Genomic DNA, 23,522 nt, shown 5'->3' with positions numbered 1-23,522 from the left:
TTCCTTTTCACACTCACCGCTCCGGGGAATTCTCCACCATCTCCGAGGGAAAAGGGGAATATACAGCACCACATCGACTGGCCGCACATCAAACGGGAGCAGATCATGCACGGCAAACACGTTTGATCAAACACGAAGGGCAGCGAGGAAGACTGACGCTCAGAGAAGGCCCATCTAACTTCACGGCTCATGCATCGAGATAAATAGGGCGGTAAAAGACAGCTTTCCAAATGAGGCCTGTTAGCAGCACTTGTGTTGAACGGTTTGTGGAAAATCAAAGAATCTCTGTGCTCAGCACTGCTGCGTGGAGATAAATCACCCAAAAATGTGTTTAGGGTTAATTCCCACAACAGACTGACTCTTGTTTCCAACACACAATACTTTGGCTTTTAGGAATTAAGTCAAAATGTTGAAAAATGAATCCTAATACATATCAATCACTTAAAATTATTATTTGCATCGCTGAGCAAAAACCCGGCTTTATTTACAATGTCTCAAAAATATTTCATGCACCTGTTTGAGGACGTCGAAGTCAGCTGCAGGAAAAAGTGGCAGAACACAGCAGGATTTAGAGGCTTATATTTGGACATCTCTCCTCTGATTGGCTAACAGCAACATGACACCATTGGCTTAGCAATGTTGATGTTTAATCTCCACAAATATTACACCCCCCATGCACCTCCATTTTTTAATGCTTCTGACGCCCTTGCTGTTAGCCAATCAGTGACAAGGTGTTTGCATATCATGAATATTAATGAGTAAAACTCCAAATCCCATCATTTGCTGCTGTGGGCCCCAGACTCTGGAACTCTCTCCCTCTGACCCTGAGATCAGTGGACTCAGTGGACTCCTTTAAAAAGCAACTGAAGACTCATCTGTTCAGGCTGGCTTTGGCGTGACCTTCATCACCCTCTCCTTGTTCTGCTCTTATTCCACCTTTCCCGGGGTCCACAGATTTCCCTATTTCCTATTCATTATTTCTCTACTTTTCCTTACATTTTTTAATCACACGTTTTATGTATTTCTCATTTTAAACATATTTTATTAATTTTTTAAACCTTTTTTACATTTTAATTAAAAATTGTTCTTTTTGAGAAGCACCTCGAGATTTTTATCCTGAGAGGTGCTGTATAAAAGATTGTTTTCTTTCTTTTTGTTTCTTTCACAGTTCCCTACTCCTCTGGCAAACTTCTACTTCCTGAAACAGGAGCAACAGAGCTTTTTTTTTTCAGAGAAAATGACTCGTAAAGCATTCATTTCTACTGGAGACCACTGTTGATTTGTATGATTCCTTTAAGAATACAATGTCAATCACTAGGTAGAGCAAACCTTAGAAGTTTGCTACATCTAGTATAGGAATAATTAACTGACTGTGTTTTCGTCCAATTGCCTTATTGTTTTATTCATAGACAATACTAATACAATTACAGAAAATGTTGTAGGCGGTATGGTCTGATAAAATGGTTTTCTACTTTAGAACTATCTCCTCTTTTAAGCAAATGCAAACGGAGAGAATGATTAAACTCCCTGGTAACATTTTAAGCGGTGGAAGATGTCCTATTCAAAAGGGTAAAACAGCTAAACAGGTGCCATTCAACTATCCTGAAAACATTGTGTTTGTTGTTTGGCAGGTTTGTAGGACTTTAAATAATTCAGTGATGTTTCTTCAACCTGGCTGCCCTCGTTAGACTTTATTTTTTCCTTAGTTAGTATTTTTTTGGCACACTCTTCGACGATTCTTATTGGACAGAAGTGTGTGGGCAGGTTTACTTGATGCTGCCTGTTTTACAGCCTGTAAGCAATTTGAACAGTGATCTTATGATAAAACTCACTAAAATATCTTCCCAAAACACCATTAAATGAAGTTAAACTAGAAAAATGGAAGAAAGCAAAGTGATCAGTAATTGGTAAATAAGTAAAAACAGGTTTTCCAGACTAGGCATTTATTTAATTAATGTTTTGGCTGCTTTTCAGACATTTCTTGTCCATTATTCATAAATGACTTTTGCAAAATGAGTAAAATGTCCAATTAAGTGGAAGACAAACTTACACATAGTGAGTCGTGGAGGATGGCTGCTTATACTGAGCCAGGATTCTCTGGAGGTTTCTTCCTGTTAAAAGGGAGTTTTCCTCTCCACTGTCACTAAATGCTTGCTTAGTATGAGGATTGATGTAAAGTCACTGACACTAGTCAGTGACTTGATGCAATTTGCTGGGTTCCTTATAGGAAACATTATTTCTGATTGGCTTAATGAACTGACCTGAACTGGAATGTTTATTATGTGAAGTGCCTTGAGATGACTCTTGTCGCGATTTGGCGCTATATAAATAAACTTGAATTGAATTGAATTGTCTCCCCTAACCCAAAATAGTATTAAGCCAAAATGCCAACCCCCAAAAAGTTTAAAAAATCTTTCAGGGATGAAATTAAAACTTTATTCCTAGAAATCAAACAAAATTTTGATAAAACAGTTGAAATACAAAGTGAAATATTTGAGAAAAACAAGAAAAAATTAGTTTGTGTTTTACCCCCACAACTATTTTTTTTACAAGTTTCAGATACTCTGAGGTACATGAATATGATTGAAACCCTTTGAGTTCTGGGTTTCTATATTTGATCAGTAAAGCCACACCCAGAATCCTTGATTAGAACAACAACAATAATATTATTTGCCCAGTTAAATTTTAATTATTTAATTATAATAATTAAAGAACTATAATTCTGTGCTTCACAAATAAAAACAAGAGATGCTAAAATATAAGCAGTTTTAAAAATAAAACTTTGAGTTCAGTCCACCCAATATTCCCAGTATAGAGGATGGGGATACTAAAGGTGGGACCAAGTTACAGTTTTTCAAGTTTAAAGTCATTACCATCAAGTCCAGAGTCAAGTCTCAAGTCAAGACAGACAAGTTTCAAGTCAAGTCCCAAGTCTGAAAGTTCAAATTTATCAAAGTAATTTTATGAAAGAATGTTGCAGTTTTCAGAGGAAAAAATAGTAAATGTGAACTAGTGTCTAACTCCAGCATTCAGCAGGTGAGGGGCGGTGCTATACCTGGACATGTCTTCTGTCCATCACACACAGAGACAACCATTCACACACTCACATCAAAGGGTTGGTACACACGCCTAGCAATATGCATGGCGCACGGCGACATGATGATCTCATCGCAAAACAAGGTCTGAGCAGTGACTGTAATGCATTGGGCACGAGTTTGTAATGAGCATGTGGGTAATCCTGTTCTCTGAGCATTTTCTTCTTCTGGTGGCATAACTATAGCCAATATGATTCATGTCTCACAACCAACCAGCACATATTGGACACCCCTGAATAAACTTTAATGCTCCATGCTCTCAACAGTTAAACAGTACTGAGGCTTGTTCCAGTCCTAAGTCACTGGCGTATGAGTCCAAGTCAAGGACTGCACTTGTATAGCATCGTCAGAGTCAGGGGACTCCAAAGCGCTTTACACTACATGCATCCATTCGCACTCTGGTTGTGATGAGCTACAATGTAGCCACAGCTGCCCTGGGGCACAGTGAGAGAGGCGAGGCCACTGGTCCCTCCGACCACCACAAGCAGGCACGATGTTAAGTGTCTTGCCCAAGGACACAACAGCAGAATTCTTTGTCTGGAGTCGGGATCGAACCTGCAACCTTCTTAAAGGACCCCCCCCCCCCCCACCCCCAATCTCATGCTGCCCCCAAGTTCAAGTCATATACACAAGTCCACACCTCTGGGGATCATCACTACTACTACTAGTACTACTACTACTCCTATTATTACTACTGCTACTATTACTACTACTACTTACAATGATAATTTATTCAGAAAAGTTTTTATGACTTTTTCCTTTAAAAAAGACTCAACACCGTTTTTTCTAAATAACTGAAAGTATGCTTTTATTTTGTAATAAACCTTTATATTACACACTGATTGAATTCTAGTTTTCACCCACGCGCAGACTGGAATAAGCAAAAACGGTTAGAAAAGCACACGTGCTGTTTGACTTGCTAAAGCTGTGTCAAGGACAAAAACTCCCGAGAAGGACAACACTTGGACATGTCCTCCTGTTGACCCCGAGCTAACACCTGAAGACTGTCTGTGCGTGCGCGAGCGCGTAGTTTTAGGGAGGTGATGGTCACGTGACCGAGACAGCAGCAGCAGCCTGCATACCACCGCTGTTCGCCTGAAAGCTTCCACGGCGCCGGACGGAGTGGGACAGAGTCGGGGGAAGACACACACTCGTCAGAGGACAGAAGAACAACACTAGAAGTCCTCCACGTTCTCCAGCAGCAGCAGCAGCAGCAGCAGCAGCAGCAGACAGGGGTGTCTCACCATGGACGGTTATGGCAGGACCGAAGATGAGCTGTTCTCCTCTTGCCTCCTTAACCTCACCTGGGAGACTTGCTACGAGCAGGTAGGGCGCGACTCCCTATGACATCCACCGGCTTAAACCGGACCCAGACAGCAGCAGGCGGCCACTTAAAATAGGTGCTGTCAAGTTGTGAGTGAGGACACAACTTCCCTAACATGATATTTGTTGATGCATTGTTTTAATTTCCCCCCTAAAGGCTGTCTCAGGTCTCAGACAAGCAAAAACAAAACAGAAACATGACGGAATTCATGAAAGGTGAATAAAAACGCAGTTTTTATTTGAGAGAGAGGTGCATTTCACAAGGACATCAAGCTCCATTTAGTCCTGAGACTTCTGGGTCATTACGCTATTGTATTATATTGTTTTGAACCTCTTGGTTAAACTGATGGTCCCAGATCAGTTTTCTCCAGACTCCCTGGAGGTGTGTCAAAGTTTTGCATTAGGATTAGCTGCTTTTCCACAGCTCTAACGACTCCGAATCAGTGGAAAATGCTAAAGGAATGAGACTGTAGCTCCAACAAGTTGATTCCCAAAGAGCTATTAGCTGAAAACTTGACATTAGATCACCTGGAGGATGCATCTTACAGTTGTTCTTTTTTCCCCCCTAAAAATAAATAATAGTAAACATATATTTTTGTATGTTCTTATTTAGACGTGTTTTCTCTAACAGGAGTCCCCAAACAGAACGCATACTGGCTTTGGATCATTTGATACCAAACACGAATTCATGAAAATCTTCTAGACACTTTTTTATTTTATTCTGGAAAATTACTAAATATTTATAATTTATTACCCTGGATAAGTAGTCTTTAGGGCTGCACGATATTAGGAAAACCTGCGATATTCGATAACAGTGCTTAATATTGCGATATCGATATTACTCACGATAAATGAACAAATACTAAAGTATGCAGTGTTGATGTCGTCTGGCGTGTGACGTCTGCTCTGGGTTCAAAGCAAACAAAAACGAATGCATGAGTTCCATTACAGCATACCATTTTTATTGAAAAAATATGCAGCGGCACCTGCTACTGTATTAGCAGCAAAACAACAAACTGCATGCATGCAGTTTCTCAGTGACTTTAAAACATCACCTCCACCATAAAACTTTTTCTGATGCTCCAAATACAGAAATACATCCCTTACCAGGGATTTTTGAATAAATAAAAAAAAATCAGAAAATAAGTTTAAATGTTAAATAATAGTTAACATCACTTAAACGCAACAGCAAATTCTCTCATTGCTACTGAGCATTTTCTCCACTTACGTGGTTATGATTGCTGGGCTAAACTAGGAGAAAATTTAGATTTTCTGAGGGAAAGAGAAAAACAATTGTCTACCTTTCAGAAGAGGAATTGGCAAAAAAAAAAAACCTACATGGAAAATATGTGAAAACGTTTGATTTTAACCCTAAATTGAACAAGTTTACCTAGATCTTAAAAAGCAGCTCAGATGATGCAACTATGATTCTGATAACAAGCTAACAAATTGAACTAGCTCCTCTTAAGATAACCGGCTAGCAGAGCTTCTGACTGACAGTTTATGTGCAGCAGCAAATCAACTATCCTGATTAACAAGGTTATAAAAGCTCATAAATGAATAATCACTTTGATGTGTGGGGGAACTTTTCCAGGCCCTCTTTAGCAGGGTGGGACTGGGAGGAGAGTGCTGTAGCCTTTTAGCTGGAAGCTAACCGGAGCCTAGGGCTAACATCACCACCCGGTGGAACACTAGCGACATGAAGGTGGGTTGGTTCACCGGCACGTGTCGGAGTCAGCCCGGTAAAAATGATTAACGACACCGAGCGGACTCACGTTCACATTTGAAAGCAGCGCTGATTCCAGAAACCTCAGCACAAAGTGCGTTTGTTGCTCTGAGTCAGCATGACGAACAAGGGAACGGCACCGCTAACTCAGTTCGGGTGTTGCTTTCCATCCCAAGGGTCTACGTAGGGGGCGGGCGTATTACGTGAACGGACCCATCTGATTGGCCGCATATCAGAAGGGCTACATTTGATTGGTCAAATAATACTTCAGCATAAAAAACAGAGCTGGTTTACAAAAAGTTGATGTATGACACGGATGGAAATGTTGAACCAAACATTTATCGCCGTTTTTGACGTGCTTTGCGATGGACCTATCGCACGTCCTGTTATCCCGATGACGATAATTTTTCGATATATTGTGCAGCCCTAGTAGTCTTGTACAAAACTGGTATCTGGATTACGGAGGTGAATCAAATTTAAGCAAAAGGTTTGTGCCATCTTCGACCTGCTTTCCTTTGCCTATTAGTAATGCCGTAATAGCCATGGAGAAATAGTTGGTTTTGAAGAAAGCTGGTTTAACACATATCTGGGTTAAATTAGCATGTCCGAACCCACCACAGACCAACGCTAGCCCGAGCTACCGCTAATGTTCTTGGATGAGAGGAAAACGACAAAGAAGAACATTGGAGCACACATTTAATGTCCCAATATGTAGCTTTCATCGGGGCAAGCCAGTCAATTACAGCTGCACAATACATTGCAAATGTATCATCATCGCGATATATCGGCATGCGTAATACGTATAGCGCAAAAAACTGAAATAAATCGCAATGAATGGTCAGCTCAAATGCTTGATGCACTTCATGCATTTCGTCAATCAAATGGAAGCATGGCATTTTTGACAAATGATATAGAGCTTTTCACCCATTTGGCCAATCGGGTGGGTTCATAAAAGTTTAGATGCCCGCCCCCTAGGTGGACGGCACTTAATTTGGATTGATAGCAAACACCTGAGTTAGCTTGTTCTGCTCTTTCTGCCGATTCTGTTTTCCCCAGGATCCACTGATTGCCTTTTCTTGTTGTTTTGATCACAATTTGTGCTTTTCTCATTTTGTATAATATATTTTAGTCATTTTTTTGGTTTTAATTTCTTTGTTTTAGATTTTTTTTAATTGTAAGTCTCATCATCATCGCAACACTAATCACTGTTATCGCATATCGCAAGTTTTCCTAATATCCTGCAGCCCTACAGTTAATCAACATTTAGCTCATTTAATATTCATATCCTGGCCAAGTGGGCTTGGCAAACCAGTCTTTCCGTTGTAGGGCTTTTTTATGGGCCTGTGTTTGGCCATGAATCAGTGCTCCTGGGTCATTGTGATCCCCAACAAAGTTTGGTCTAGACTCCCTTTTAACTCATTCACTGCCAGCCGTTTCCTGATCAGAAAAGCCCCTTACAGCCAGCATTTTTACTGTTTTTTGAAGAGTCACAGAACGTTATGCTTTATGATAATGTAAATGCCAAAACTACCAAACAAAGAGTAGACTCACTTCTTACATCAGGAAGAATCATCGTGTTTCTAACGTTGTCCATTCTTTCATAATCCGTTGTCGAATTGTGAGCTGCAGAAGCTTTTCCGGTTAGCTCATCGCATTTTTCACAGCAGCGTCCCAAAAAGGTTTGCTAATTCGTGGATTTTCTGCTTCCTGATCATGGGACATGTGACATACGCGGATGAAGTTCAGCTTTAGAGCTGTGATGTTTATTCTCGTGGTGCGGGGACTTGTTTCGATGCCCGCCCTGTAATAAGCAAGCGGTTGGATTTAAATTGCAACTTTTGTTTTCAATGGCAGTAAATAAGTTAATAAAGAAGTGCTGTTTGACGACTTATCCCAAACAGCAGTTTCCATAATGTTTTAAAACATTGCTTAAAGTCTTTCATTTCTACACAAGTCATGTTGCTGAAAATTTAAAGATCTTTTAACCCTCCCACTGTCCTAATGGGTGTGACTCTGCGAGGAAAGTTGACCATTGAGCAGGGTTGATGGTTTATCCGTTGGGTCCATGTGGCTGGGGTGAGGTGGTGCTCACTCCTTACCCCTGCCAGGTGGACCTTATGGGATAAACCATCAACCCTGCTCAATGGTCAACTTTCCTTGCAGGCTCACCCATAAAGACAGTGGGAGGGTTAAATAAAACGGACATAAATAAGAAACATTTGGTAATAATTTGGGAGGCAAATCTGTATGACTGCTTGCAATTTTATCACATGTCCAAAAGTGCAAAAAAAAAAAAAAATCAGAAACTAAATAATTCTTGGAAAACTTGCTAATTTTATGTGATTCTCTGAAAATTTGGTGATTTTTGTAACTTTTGTCTCCGGCTGATCTGCACGTGAGATCCTGGCATAAAATGAGTCGAGATTTAAATACAAACGTAGAACAGGTCGCTCGTAAATGATCAATCTCTTCAGTGAATAATTTTTTGAAAATATTAAAAAAGAAAAACCCACTTTTACGAACTGGCATTCAACTCATTTGAATTAGGTCAGTGGTTCCCGACCTTTTTTATGAGGACCCCCTTTCCTGTGTCCAAGATAAGCCGGGGCCCCCAACTCCTACCCTGGATTTTTTTATTTAAATTTATGAAGCACTTTCAAAGTGTTGAACAGCAATTAAACAAATGAATAAAAACGATATAAATAAAACAAGGCAGTTTTAAGTCAATAAGAACTCGTGCAAAGTCTAAGGAGAGTACTGCTCTCATAAGTTCTCACTCTTTTGTGTTTTTATTATTTTAAGAGTTTAATGGTAGTTGTGAGTTCTTTTAATTGCTCTTGGCTTTGCCCTTTTTTGGTGCACAGTTTGATGCATTTTTTGAGAACACGAGTTAAAAACTAGCCAAAGTCCAAAGTAAACCTTTAGAAGTCCTTCAGAGAACTTTTAGAATCATTGATCAAAACCACTTTAAAAGATTAAAAGTAAATCCAGGACCTTGAAAGGGAAACACCAAGAACTTAGAAGTGGTTCGTTGTGCAAACTTAAAATAAATTGAGCTTTTTTTTTATGATTGGGAACTCTGATCAGCTTGATGGTGATCGAGTGTGCGGCCCATGTTCACACAGGAGAGAACGTTGGGTTCTGTTTGGAGATAATTACCTAGTTCGTCCCCGAAGCGCCATCAGTGCTGCCTTTAAAAAACACACTTATTGTGCCGTATGAAATCCCTCTTGATTCTCACATTCTAATTTGTGAGCGAAGCATGAGCACGGCTCAAGTCATCTGCCACAAGAATACCAATGAAATCATTCTTTGAATGCTAAGAGGGCTTCCAGCTATTTAGCAATTTATGCTCGATGATTGATGCCAAAATATTTCTACTGCGATTTTTATGGTAATTTACTTGAATGCCACCACGAGAGCTCAGGATATACATACAGGATATTTATTTCTCTGTTATCAGAATGGAGGGTGCAAAACAGCGGAGGAGGACACTTAAACAATCAGTCTCCTGTGGTTTAGTGGGCTAACATTTGAATTACAAGTAATCACAAATTAAAGAGGATTAGGCTCTTGAAGCCAGAGCTCCCGATTTGCTGCTCCAAGAGCCATAATGTAGCAGTTATTTAGACGCAGCGGAAACAAGTCACACCAAACATGACTCAGAATTGCTAAGTCATTGGGAATGACATTTTTTAATATGCAGCGATTAGGCCTCGGCAATTTCTGCCTCACAATGGAGTCGGGGCGCATGTTTACAAATTAAAAGCACTTAAAAATCTGCATAATTTTGGGAAGTTTTGCACATAAGGTTTAAAGATTACCACTCTACGTGACTGTGGTTTAGTTTGACAATCAAGTGAATGCTGTTCAGCAGAAATGTGAAAAGATGTAATGCTTGCAGCAAATTTAAAACAGCCTAAAATAAAATAGGCTGTGAGACTGAAAAACTCTGAAAAGTTAGTTATTTTCTTTTCTTGCAAAATCTAAAATCTTTATTATGTGTTTTAACAAAGCCAGCTGTTAGGGAAGCGATCAACACGGTCTTGTTTTTCTACGTTTTGTGAAATGTGTGCAAATATCGATTCCTTAATTTCCTGGATGAAAAGCCACTCCTTCATTTTACAAGTTTAAACAATGGTGTGGCAAATGTATGGATTTTTACAGGCTTTTATGAGACTGGGTATCAAAGAAACACTTGACAACCAAAGAGAAAGTGAGGAAATGTGCGATGAAGTAACTCTGAGGCTGCTCAATTCCAAAACCGAAGACAACTTTATTAGTTTTCGTGTGCAGGAGGAAGATGAATATAACCATTAATGACTCTGTATTTAAAACATTTTTGACCAGCCTTCTTATTGACAATGTCCAGAATAAAGCATTCACTTTACTTATTTGTGTGTATCTCCATTACATATTTAATTAAAATTATAGACAGGCATAACTTATATTGTGCATAAGAATAAGTTTGTGGGTGTGGCTTTTGTTCAGTTGCACTCAACAGCCTTAATTTAAGGCCCCTTGAGATGTAGCATATCATTTTGAAGGGGGTCAATAAAACACAAGTTACAAAATAACAGAAGCAGGCAAATATGGGTAAGTTACACAAAAACCTTCTACAGTCTACGAATATTACTGATGCATCCATCGGATTTAGAGGTAGGTCTGTAAATCATTGTTGTAAAACATGTAAACGACTAAATATAGTTTTTAATGTTATATTTAGGTGTCACCAGAATACCATAAATATATATGTATATGTATATGTATATATATATATATATATATATATATATATATATATATAAAATATATATATATATGTATGTATGTTTGTATGTATGTATGTAGAACGATCCAGATAGCATTCACTGAGAAGTACTGCTGGGAGAATGAAAACGGAAGTGGTCACATCCTTGTCCCCCCCCCCCCCCCCACCCCACACCCCCACTGTAACAGGAGACGCATAGCAGTGAAACAGCCTTAATACCATAAAACACCATACACTGAATAATTTAAAGCAGTGAGTAGAAGTATTTATTGAGAATTTACAGGCAAACATTGACTGTATTTCAAACTCCAACTGCTAGGTGGCAGCAGGTTTTATCGTCATTATAATAATGGAACAAGGAGATCTCGTGATAACATGGATGAGTCTTGTAAGTGTCTGACCTGAGTTTTCCTTTTAAATTCAGTCTTAAAATGTGTAAATAACTGGCTATCAGTATCACTATAAATTGTATTGTCTCCCCTGTATAGTGATAGAAATAAATAAGAAATAAATAAGGCATCATATATCTGCCATTGCAAACATAATTTTTGGCTTTAAAAAAATTAAATTTGGTCAACTTGTTTCGGAAATGTTTCCTTTCAAATTTCCAAAAATATTCTAAAAAATCTGGATTTCAAATTTGAAAAATGAAACAAACCTTTTTGAAAGAGGCTGTCTGTTCTACCAGGATGCTGTTAGCCACACACAGATCTTCTCATACCGTCCTCTGGTCTTGTGGTGGGGAAGAAATAAATAAGGAACATGTTGACACGGCTCGTCCTTGTGGCCGGATTATCCACTCGTGATTGAGCGCTGGGTAGAGGCCCTACATTATTCACCCTAAGACAGAAAGGATGAGGAAAACCCTGGGAAAGCTGGGTCTAGCCTCAAGTGTCACTGTGTGTGTTTGTGTGTGTGTGAGGGTTTTAGGTTGAGCACTTCCATTTTCAAAAGAGCAGACATGGGATAGCTGCATTGTGAAGGTGTTTTAAGAGGATGCTGTCTTAATTATCAAAGAAACGCGTTGCTTTTTCCTCCACTCTACTGCTCTCTCACGCTCCTCCACTCATCCGTCTGTTCTCTTAAGGACCGCTGTCCATGGTGCTGAAAGTTTTATCACACATTTAGTGCTGACTTCCAGCCTCCAGTCCCAGTCCAGACTTCAGCGTCTGTCTTCAAACACAACTTATTCACGTTGTCTTGCCTAGCAGCGTGCCAGCACTTGGCCGTCCAGCTCCAGAGGGACAAGCTTCATCATTCAAGACGTTTGAGTCAAAAAAAGCTGCAGGTTGCACAGCGCGCACGCAAAAGAACTAATGTGTGTTTTCATGTGTCTTCTGCTCCTGCTGCCTACAGCAAAGCTCAAGTTACATTACTGCTCACTCAGTGGCTTGGCCAAACGAAAGCTCCTCTGTGTGCACTCTTATGTGCAATATTTGATCCATCTGAGTCACTTATTTTTCTGTGTAATGAGTCAACAGTCTGCACAGCTTGAGAGGAGGCTCATTTTACAGCCAGGGATGAGAAAGAAACATTTTAAGGGGATTTAAAAGCAGCATTTGATGATCACAGACTCAGCTGTTTAGTTCTTATATTTATCCCAGTTCATTATAATTAGCTTCGTGTTTATTGGCAGGAGAAACAACATGTTCAGATGCTTCAAAGGGCTTTGTTTCGTCAACTGCTCATGACTTCTGAGTAGAGATGCACTGATAACAATTTTTCTAGGATATTATTTATTTTCCTGAGCTCAGACCTGCTGGTTTTGGTCTTCACCAATTCCAGGGTTTTGCCAGTATTAGCATAGGATTAAAAAAAAAATTCTGGTTGGATAAAAGTTGAATTAAAGGAGGCATATTATGCAAAACCCATAAATTTAAGTTCAAAGACGTAGCATATTTTGTTTTGCAATTCAAAATGTTTGAGTTGTGGGAACTTTTTTGGTCTACAGTGTGGCAACTAAAATATTTTGAGTTGATTGGCTGAGCAATTTTAATTTAATAAACTTCAAATGTATGAGTAAAATTTATTAAGACATTTTATTTATGAAAACTTAAAATTTTCAGTATCAAAACTAAAAAAAATTGAGGCAATTGATTGCCTCAAAATTTTTGAGTTCTGGGAACTTATTCGGGTTTACAGTGCACCGTAACCCGCCTTTTTCATCTGCTTGGGATGTCATGTGGGTCTCTACTGCTTCTATAAACACTCCAAACATTAAAAAAAATCATTTAATCTTTTTTCTGTCAGTGTGTCATTTTAAGAATTATTTGTCCAACACAAAAAAAACCCCATTTGTGATGTCACAAGTGACAAAAATAGAATAGAACCTCTTACAGGTGCTGGCCAGTAAATTAGAATATCATCAAAAGGTTGAAAATATTTCAGTAATTCCATTCAAAACGTGAAACTTGTACATTATATTCATGCAATGCACACAGACCAATGTATTTCCGATGTTTATTACGTTTAATTTTGATATTTATAGGTGACAACCAATGAAAACATCAAATCTGGTATCTCAGAAAATTAGAATATTCTAAAGGCCAATGAAAAAATGTTTGTTTCTCTAATGTTGGCCAACTGAAAAGAATGAACATGAAAAGAATGTGCATGTATAGCACTCAATACTTAGTCGGGGCTCCTTTTGCCTCAATAACTGCAGTAATGCGGCGTGGCATGGACTCGATCAGTCTGTGGCACTGCTCAGGTGTTATGAGAGCCCAGGTTGCTCTGATAGTCGTCTTCAGCTCCTCTGCATTGTTGGGTCTAGCGTATTGCATCCTCCGCTTCACAATACCCCATAGATTTTCTATGGGGTTAAGGTCAGGCGAGTTTGCTGGCCAATCAAGGACAGGGATACCATGGTCCTTGAACCAGGTGCTGGTGGTTTTGGCACTGTGTGCAGGTGCCAAGTCCTGTTGAAAGGTGAAGTCTGCATCCCCATAAAGTTGGTCAGCAGCAGGAAGCATGAAGTGCTCTAAAACTTCCTGGTAGACGGCTGCATTGACCCTGGACCTCAGGAAACAGAGTGGGCCAACACCGGCAGATGACATGGCACCCCACACCATCACTGACGGTGGAAACTTTACACTGGACCTCATGCAACGTGGATTCTGTGCTTCTCCGCTCTTCCTCCAGACTCTGGGTCCTTGATTTCCAAAGGAAATGCAGAACTTGCTTTCATCAGAAAACATAACTTTGGACCACTCAGCATCAGTCCAGTCCTTTTTGTCCTTGGCCCAGGCGAGACGCTTCTTGCGCTGTTTCATGTTCAAGAGTGGCTTGACACACGGAATGCGACACCTGAATCCCATGTCTTTCATGAGTCTCCTCGTGGTGGTTCTTGAAGCGCTGACTCCAGCTGCAGTCCACTCTTTGTGGATCTCCCCCACATTTTTGAATGGGTTTGTCGTCACAATTCTCTGCAGGGTGCGGTTATCCCTAGAGCTTGTACACTTTTTTCTACCACATTTTTTCCGTCCCTTCGCCTGTCTGTTAATGTGCTTGGACACAGAGCTCTGCGAACAGCCAGCTTCTTTAGCAATCACCTTTTGTGTCTTGCCCTCCTTGTGCAAGGTGTCAATGATTGTCTTTTGGACAGCTGTTAAGTCAGAAGTCTTCCCCATGATTGTGGTGCCTTCAAAACAAGACTGAGGGACCTTTTAAAGGCCTTTGCAGGTGTTTTGAGTAAATCAGCTGATTAGAGTGGCAGCAGGTGTCTTCTATATTCAGCCTTTTCAGAATATTCTAATTTTTTGAGATACCAAATTTGGAGTTTTCATTAGTTGTCACTTATGAATATCAAATTTAAATGTAATGAACATTGGAAATACATTGGTCTGTGTGCATTGCATGAATATAATGTACAAGTTTCACGTTTTGAATGGAATTACTGAAATATTTTCAACCTATTGATGATATTCTAATTTACTGGCCAGCACCTGTATGTGCACAAGAGGAGCAGCAGCTCTACTCTAAGCCTCTCCCAGATATTAGAGCTTCTCAGCTTGTAGCAGCCTGGGTGTGGGATGGGTGGGCGTGACCAGCTACAGCTTGTTTTCTTAAGAGAGACAGGGTACTGAAACTGGGTTATGTGATGAGATTTTATGCAAAGAACTTCATAAACACGTTTTATATTGACCACAGAACTATTAGAACTTAAAAAACAAAGTCATAATGTGTCCCCTCTAACGCATGAAAAGCACCAAAAATCGGCTGATGATTGAAATTAGTTGATTTAATAAGTAATCGTTCAATCCAAAAATCAGAAGCCTGATTTTGTAAAGCAAGGCGTACACTCAGGGACCTCACACTGTATGATTTTGTTGCAGGGCACTGCTCACAAATTGTGTTCTCACACTGGACATGTGGTAGCAAGACGTCAAACTTAAAACAATGCTAAAAATAGTAGATTTTACATAACGTGTGGGACCTTTGATTTTGGAAGAGAGGAGACTGTTGTGTTATTGGCTTCTGTTGTTCTGAGGCTGGTTGTAGTTATAGTAGGACTTGAAGGGGTTTCTAGGGGTTGGTGGTAGAAGATTGAATGGCATGTAGGAACTGAACCGAGGTTTGGGGATCTATTTTTATTTTAAATAAACACAACAAACACACTTTCTTGATCATGCTTTACATTGCGTTTGGCCACGAAAATAACTGGGCAGCCGTGTTGACGCTGTGTGAGTGATTCTGGTACGTAAGTCACAGCGCTGCTTCAGTAGTGCAAAACATGTTAGATTTTCATGCGACCGCACGATAGGGTGTGACCTAGTCTCAAAACGGGCCATAAACTGCATAATTGCCAGGTAGCAATAAAACATTTTCGTCACAATTCTTGAGCTTCCATTTCTAATGGCTGAGTCACTGAATTATAGGTTCAATATGGAACACGGACACTCTAGCAAACTCTAGTGTTCAGAGGTGGTATCGCAATAACAGAAATTTTTTCCAGCCATTGGGATGTTGGTTCACCGCTGACACGTTAAGTGGCCAGCCAGCTCCATGTTCAGTGACAAATCGTACAGGGTAAGAACTAATTTCTGCTAATAAGTTTATTTACAACAGTATTTACTGCTAGAACATCTTCAGGGCTCAGAATCAGCTGCTTGACTCGCCAAGTCTGCCATTTTACGCAGTCCCAGCCTCGCCTTGCTGAGCAGCCTTTTTAGGGCAACGGTGCCCTCTAGTGGCGGGTAGAAGTAAACATAAACCCAGTGTCGTGTCTGTAAAAATAAAATTACGATTATTATTTATTTTTTAAATATAGCTTACAAAGGCAAAACAGTAAATTCATTCAGCATACTTCAAAATTCCCTGTGGAGGCGTTATTTAAAAAATAGCTTTTTAATAAACTGTTCTGAATTCCACCTTTTAAAATAAATTTTTTAAACCAAAATTAATCAGACTTCTATGTAAAAATCTGGTAAATAAAAAGAAGTTGACAAAAAGGTTTTAAAGCATTTATTCAGCAGATGTTATTCAGGTTAGAGCTGTTGCCTTGCAGCGAGAAGGTCCTGGGTTCACTTCCCGGTCTGGGATCTTTTTGCATGGAGTTTGCATGTTCTCCCTGTGCATGCGTGGGTTCTCTCCGGGTACTCCGGCTTCCTCCCACCGTGCAAAAACATGACTGTTAGGTTGATTGGTGCGTCTACATTGTCCTTAGGTGTGAGTGTGAGTGTGTGTGATTGTTTGTCCGGTGTGTCTCTGTGTTGCCCTGCGATGGACTGGCTCTCTGTCCGGGGTGTACCCCACCTGATTGCCCGTTGACCGCTGGAGATAGGCACCAGCCCCCCCGCGACCCTACATGGACAAAACGGGTTCAGACAATAGATGGATGGCTGGCTGGATGGATGGATGTTATTCAGGAACATAAATATACATTTAAAAAAAGATTTGGCTGTAGCACTGGGCAGCCCGCAGTTGTGCTCTCACGGAGGAGCGTTGCGGGACGGGGCGCGCACGCCTCCCCCGATGGCCGAAGCCGCCAGGCTTAACTCGTTTTCTGGGGGAAACCCTGAAACATGTCAGCCGATACCAAATGGTAAATAAATGGTAAATATCAGCCTGAAATATTGGCCAATGGGTATATCTTTCTGTCCAAAAACGTGATACATGGTTTAAAAAGTCAGACGACGTTACAGAACCAATTGCACATAAATTCCTTTCAGAAACATTTCACAATAAGAGACCTGGAAAATGTGTCACAAATAAAAGTACTGTCTCCTTTCCTGTTTTAAGGAATGCTGGGTAGATGCAAGTTTTCTTCCTGTTGGCTATAACATGTAGTAATAACAACCCAGTCATTCTTTTGGCTCCACTGCAATTTCACCTGTACATTCAGCACCTTTTCATCATAATTTTAAAACACCGTGACACCATTCTCACTGTTACACTCTGCTAATCATCGAGCTTTTCTGAAAACCAAACACCTTCACAATCTCTGCTCTTCTGAGGTTTTTACTCTGTCATAGGAATGATTTCACTTTATCACGTGACCATTTACTAGACAAGGATAATAATCACAAATCACCCCGACTGATTAGCTTCCATGCAAGGTCGTAACTTTTGATTCAGTAGAGTTTGGAAGGAATGCATCTCAGCTTTAAAAAATCAAGGTCAGCAGAACGTGTAATACTTAATGCGAATTGAATTAACCTCTGGTAGTTAAGGCTTACATCAATAAGTGCATTCAGGTGAGACTTAGCTGACTGAGGCTGACTTTATAGTCAACAACCGAGTAAGGGGTGGGGGGTGGAGTGAGAAAAGACAGCAGTCCAGTCTGAGCTGGTCCCAGAGGAGCACCAGCTAGTAGAACAGTCTTTTCTTTTATAAAGATCAACCTCAAATAACATTGGTAGGAAGGGGAAAGTGAGGTCATTCTTCTGTTCCAGTACCAGGGGATTAATCTTTGAACTTAACTGTTTTTAGAATTCTCTAATTAGAAATTTAAAGTTTAGTGGATTTGCTTCTTTTGTTAGAATAAAAGTTGCCTGAAAGAGAAGTTGGACACAGTATGCCCTCTTTGTTGTTGATAACCACTGAGTGGCCCTGTCTTTAGTTACAGCATCCTCTCCCCTCCAACAGTCACCTAGCATTCTAATTCTAACTAGTGCTGGGTTTTGCGGCCAATTTCCTAAATCCATTCAATTTTGATTCATAAGGCTCTGAATCGATTCATCACGATTCGATTCAATTGATTTGATTCAGTTCAGTCTGGTCTTAAATAAATAAAATGCTGAGGTGGAAAACAATGTTTCAATCGTTTACACAAGCTTAAGGGTGTCCGACTCAAATTCACTGGGACGAACTGAAAAACTGGGACAAAGTCGCAGGCCAAACTCTGTGTTATTGCAAAGTTATGGCAAATGTGCACGTTTTCCTTTACAGATATGTATTGTTGAACCTTTTTATTTGGAAACCCCTTATTTTTGCATAAACACTGAATCTGGAATAAACAAACAGGGTGTCCGCGGGGTTTTAAAAAGTATTAAAAAGTGATAAATAAAAATAATCAAATTTAAGGCCATTAAAAGTGTTAAATTTGGTCTCAGAGGTATTATATTTTCCAAATTAGGTATTATTTTTTTCAGACTATCAGATGTCGTATTCTGAACATCGACATAGAAGTATATTCCGAATGAAATGTTTTGAACGATTATAAAAACAAAACAAGCCGATTATTTGCTCCGCCCACTTGCGCTGCCCTGAGTTGCAAATGGAGCGCTCCTCCACAGTGTTGCCAACTTGGCGACTTTGACGCTATTTCTAACAGCTTCTCAGACCCCCTTCTTGACTTTTTAAATCTTAAAAGTACCTAACGAACACCTCAGAAACATATCTGGTAACCCTTAGGTACTTTCTGGATAACTGTCGTCGACATTTCCTGCAGGTTAGCTAAACACTCCGCCTGCGCTCCGGACCGTTCTTCAGGACATTAGGAAAGGGAATGATGTAGTGATGTATCAGTCGCTAAAGAAACAGCTCTCAGAGCCGGCTCCCTGTTGGAGTAACCAGAGTGAGTGACACACACACCGCACCTGCGGACTCCTGAGCCGCTAAAAACGGCTAAATGTGCGCGTGCGGCATGCTAAACACACGTGCAGCTTGCCCCTGATTGCTGTGAGACCGGGTTGGGGGGTGGGGGGTGCAGCTGTGGTTGGGACAATTATTACATTAACTGATGGACTTGTAAATAAATAGTTTATAAATAAGGTAGAAATAAGTTCCTCACGCTGATAAATAATAACTAATCTCTCTGAGGACATGGTGCTAGTGCACTCTCCTACAGCACCTTGACATGACTAAATAAATGTTATGCAAAATTTAGTGAACATCAATTTGCATTTATTTGTTATAAATGCCACTGTATAATTCTTGTTGTCAGTTTTTGCAAGATATTGGTATTTGGGTCTGTACTGGTTAGACTTAAATGAGTTAAACCAAGGTCTATAGGCCTTGGGTCATAGACTATGAGCTGTAAGTATATTGGTCTTTTTATACTGGGAATCAGGAGTTATTTTAGTGATCATCTTGTTTCTTGTTTATTTTTGCCCTGATTGTGTCCTGAGCAGTTTTATGACTGAATAAAAATAAAAAAATAAAAATCTACATAAATTGAAACATCGTCTTAAATAATCGAGATCTCAGTTTCAGTCACAATAATCGTGATTATTGTTTTTGCCATAATCGAGCAGCCCTACTTTAGCATATCCGGTCACATAATGATAACGTCATATTCAGTGGTCGTTCTGCATCATTTCAGGCCTCGTGGTCAACTGTCTGAACCGCTGAAAAGAAGTGCCTGGCTTATTTTCTAAGTAAAATAAATATGTGCAATACATTGTCAACATCAGTGAGTCTCTAAGTCTATTCTTTTTGTATGTTATATATGTTAAAATATGTGTAAATAGGTCGCTGATTAACACTTGCAATTTAGTGTTGTGATGGTTTTAAAAAAATTCTGAAGGTAGTAAAAAAAGTAGTAAAAAGTAGTAAATTTTACTTAAGGATTGCTGTATATACCCTGACAAATGACACACGAGCAAGTCAATTAGAAAAAAACAGAGATCAGTGGTATTGGTTACTTATGTAATTTTTTTATCTTTTGAATTTTAAGTGTTTCAATTCGATGTTCTTTAGTTGTTTACTCTATTATTATTAACATTGACTCTCCTTTATTGCTCCTGTAATGAATGTAATTGCTGCTGTGACAGCAAATTTCTCCATTGAGGGACAACAAATGGATTTTTAAAATTATATTTCTATTCTATTCTTTTATCTGTAGGCTTTCCAGTTCCTGTTTTACAGTCGGATAAATATTTTTTAATAGACCAACAAAGAAAAAAAAAAAAACAACAAAAAATTGTAATTCCCCTAAATGAAAATGCATTATCTCAGCTATTAACGTTCATGCTTTGGAGCAGAAAAAGTGCATAAAAACACAATAATTCAAGCTCAGTTTGCTCCACTCTCATGCTCACCTGTTCAGGCCAGACACCTGCATCTCTCTGTCTCTGAGCTGGGTGAGGCGTTCATCAGTGAGACACCTGTGGTGTTTTTTTTTATCTTCGTCAGCCAACAGTTGCTCTCAGAGGATTGTGCTGCTGAGCATGGAGAGCATTTGAGCAGCTTGAGCTGGGTCCGTGTGTCGGGAGGACAGATAGAAACAGCAGCAGCTACAAACTCTTGATACTTGAGCCTGTTATTTCACTGGAGTTCAATCCGTCTGGTGGTTCCTGCATGTCTATGTCCGCTGCGGCCTGCAAACACGTTACTGAGCTGTTGGAATCTCCATTTCTGGGCTTCAAAGTTGACAAAGTGACTTCAAACTAGATGAAATAGGTAAATCACCGAATGTGACCAAGCAGCTTGACAACATGCAGACGAGTAGTGCGAGTAAAGAACTCAAAACATGACAAACTTGCATTTTTGGAGGAGAGATGGTGCTGACAGGAATGGACTGTGACCTTGGCGATGAGTTCATAGAGAAGACGATCCACTGGTATGTTGGGAAATTCATGGAAAAAATAATAATATTAATAATAATGGAATGGATTTATGTAGCACTTTTCTAGGCACATAAAGTTTACCTTCACATTCACACACTGTTGGTGACGGTGAGCTACAGCTGCCCTGGGGCAGTCTAACAGAGGCAAGGCAGCCATTTTGTTCCATCGTCCTCTCTGACCACCACCAACACAGGCAAGTCAGGTGAAGTGTCTTGCCCAAGGACACAGCAGAATAACTGGAATCGGCCCTGCAATCCTCCCATCACTGGTCAACCCGCTCTACCTCTTGAGCTACTGCTGCCCTGTAAAAATGAGAAAAATATTTATATTTGATTTCACAAATTGTTACGCCCCCTCTCTGCAGGTCTAGGATGATGAGGGGACTAACACAAGAAAATAGGTGTAGGTGTGTAAAGGACGAGGAGGTTTAAGTAAAATAAAAAGCTTTATTAACAAAAGGTGTCCGCTGGTAAACGGCATAAATAAGGCTTACTAATAATAAACTAAAACATAAGCAGTCTCACTGCTTATGAATAAGGCTTTCTGCCAAAACGCAAGATATCCCCGGCTCAGAAGTCCTATGGGGATAAAAGAAAACTTCCACGAAGGTTTAACCCTCAACACGGCGTGTGAAAACACGCTCAGAAGGTACCCAGGCTAATCCTGGATCCTGGATCTCTATCAACAACCTTAACCCAACCTTAAACCCAGCAGGAACGGTGTAAACAGCCTTTAACCCGAGTGGTAACGGTAGCAAAGTGTCTGTGAGCTGAGGAGAATCTCTGGCTACTCCAGGATCTCCGCAATGACTGCTGCGTTCCTCCTTTTAAAGAGCTGGGAGCTGCTTGATCACTGATGAAGATCAGCTGCTGTCTCTGCTGGCGTGTCTCTCTCCGAGGTCCTGAAAGGGCGCTGGAGCGCTGGAGAGTGTGAGCTGGCCACTCCTGGCGCTGTCCCTGGTGCTGGATCCCGTGCAGCGGGGACAAAAGGCTCAGGCTAGGATGAGAGGACGGACCGAGGGGACGAGGGTCGTCACACAAATGTAACAAAAATATCTGCATAATGACCACGAGCTTACCTGTGGAACGCTGGTAATCACTAGGGGTTGCATGACTTAATTTTTTGAAAAGTCGACAGTCAAGTAAAGAAAATCGAGTCGACTTCGACTAGTCGTTGATGACGTCATACACCTGAAGCGCGGGGGGGGGGGGGGGGTCGGTTCGCTGGAGTTTTTGACAATTAAAATTAAAATTGCGCCCGCATTTTCAAAGTTAAACACATCTCTTTTAACAACGGTAGTTTCTGCATATATATATACTGTTCCTGCTTCAGCCCTCTCCCCCTACCCCTGCGCAGCGGCCGCAAACTCACTGATGCGCCTGCAGCCTCAGAGTTTCTGCTGCTCTAAACATTAAAATAATTATTTCATTTTCTGTTCCTCACTTCTGATTACCTTCAATGGTGTCTGTTTGTTGCAACCACCAGGTACAAAAACAAACTTGTTTTTATTTGACTATTTTTCTGTCCTGTCTCTGTTTATTATCTTCCTGCATCTCCTCTCAATCCTAAAGAAAAACTGCTACCTGGGTTCATATATATTCACCTCATGAGTTACCTTTGAACTGCAGTTCTAAAAGATCTACCGACCGCAAAAACAGCGGAGTGCGAGCTGCTCACCGGCCATAGTGCGTCACCGGAAGACAAAACAGATGATGCGCCCGCTCCACAGCAGCGGGGTGCATCAGGCAAAAATAAAAGACAGAAAACATAAAAGGAAATGAGCCGACATGAACGATCGCGTTACATTTGTTTTTGAGTGGTGACACCTGATTTGATAATGTTACTATGGCCGTGCTCAGGACGCAGATGTCTGGAGCGCGTCAACAATCAGAGCTTTGCATGCTCAAGCTGGTTAAGGTTAGGATGGGGGTGAGGGGAAGGTTAAATTGCAAGAGGGAAAAGGTCACAATTTGGTTAAATGTCCGTTTTACGGCGGGTGTCAGTACCGACGCTCTGGCACAGCGCGTTGCCTCCGCCTCGATCCACACGCGCAGGGGCTCATCACCTGCTGTCTTTTCCGAAGACTGCATCTTGTCATTATCACGTGACAGCGACTAGTCGATGACAGGCATAAAAAGTCACTACAGAGCAGTGAAGTCGACTAGTCGACTAGTTCATACAACCCCTAGTAATTACCTTTGGTAATGTTAAAAACCGGCACACTACGGTAAAATTCACTAATGTAAACATGCTTGTTTTCTAAGCTTTTACCAGAAGTAATATTTCCTTTTTTTGTTCGGGTTTCTTAATGTTTTAGTTATTCATTTACTTCTTTTCTGAATGTGCCATTTCGCTAAAAAGGTTGTTGATGTTTTTATTGAAACACGTTTGCTGCAGGAGACTATTTTATTTATATTTTATTTTTGTTTTAATTTTTAAGAAAGAATTTTCTTAAGAATATGACCGGTTAAGGGCTCAACCTATCACTAATGGACAATTAATTTGTTCTTATTCTAAAAATAATTTAAATAAATCATAAACTAATTTAGTTATAGGAATAATTTAAATCAACCTACCTAAATACATAAATCAAGCTG

The 23,522-nt window shown here is 40.2% G+C and overlaps 1 protein-coding gene across 6 annotated transcripts in view; it reads left to right on the top strand.

Annotated features, from left to right (window-relative positions):
- The first annotated feature begins 4,124 nt into the window (after window positions 1-4,124).
- Window positions 4,125-23,522, top strand: part of ppargc1a (peroxisome proliferator-activated receptor gamma, coactivator 1 alpha) — a 533,637-nt gene continuing 514,239 nt past the window's right edge. For all 6 annotated transcript variants that reach the window (XR_011517762.1, XR_011517756.1, XM_070547830.1 and 3 more), the window contains exon 1: window positions 4,125-4,421. Coding sequence is in view for 4 of the 6 variants with exons in the window: in XM_070547830.1 (XP_070403931.1) it covers window positions 4,341-4,421 (81 nt within the window). In the remaining 2 variants the exon portion in view is untranslated. The remainder of the gene's footprint in view (window positions 4,422-23,522) is intronic.

The sequence above is a fragment of the Nothobranchius furzeri genome, chromosome 2 (genome assembly GCF_043380555.1).
Source record: "Nothobranchius furzeri strain GRZ-AD chromosome 2, NfurGRZ-RIMD1, whole genome shotgun sequence".
Lineage (NCBI taxonomy): Eukaryota > Metazoa > Chordata > Actinopteri > Cyprinodontiformes > Nothobranchiidae > Nothobranchius > Nothobranchius furzeri.
Note: the sequence above shows the minus strand (reverse complement) of the source record. Positions and strands in the feature narration are given on the sequence as shown.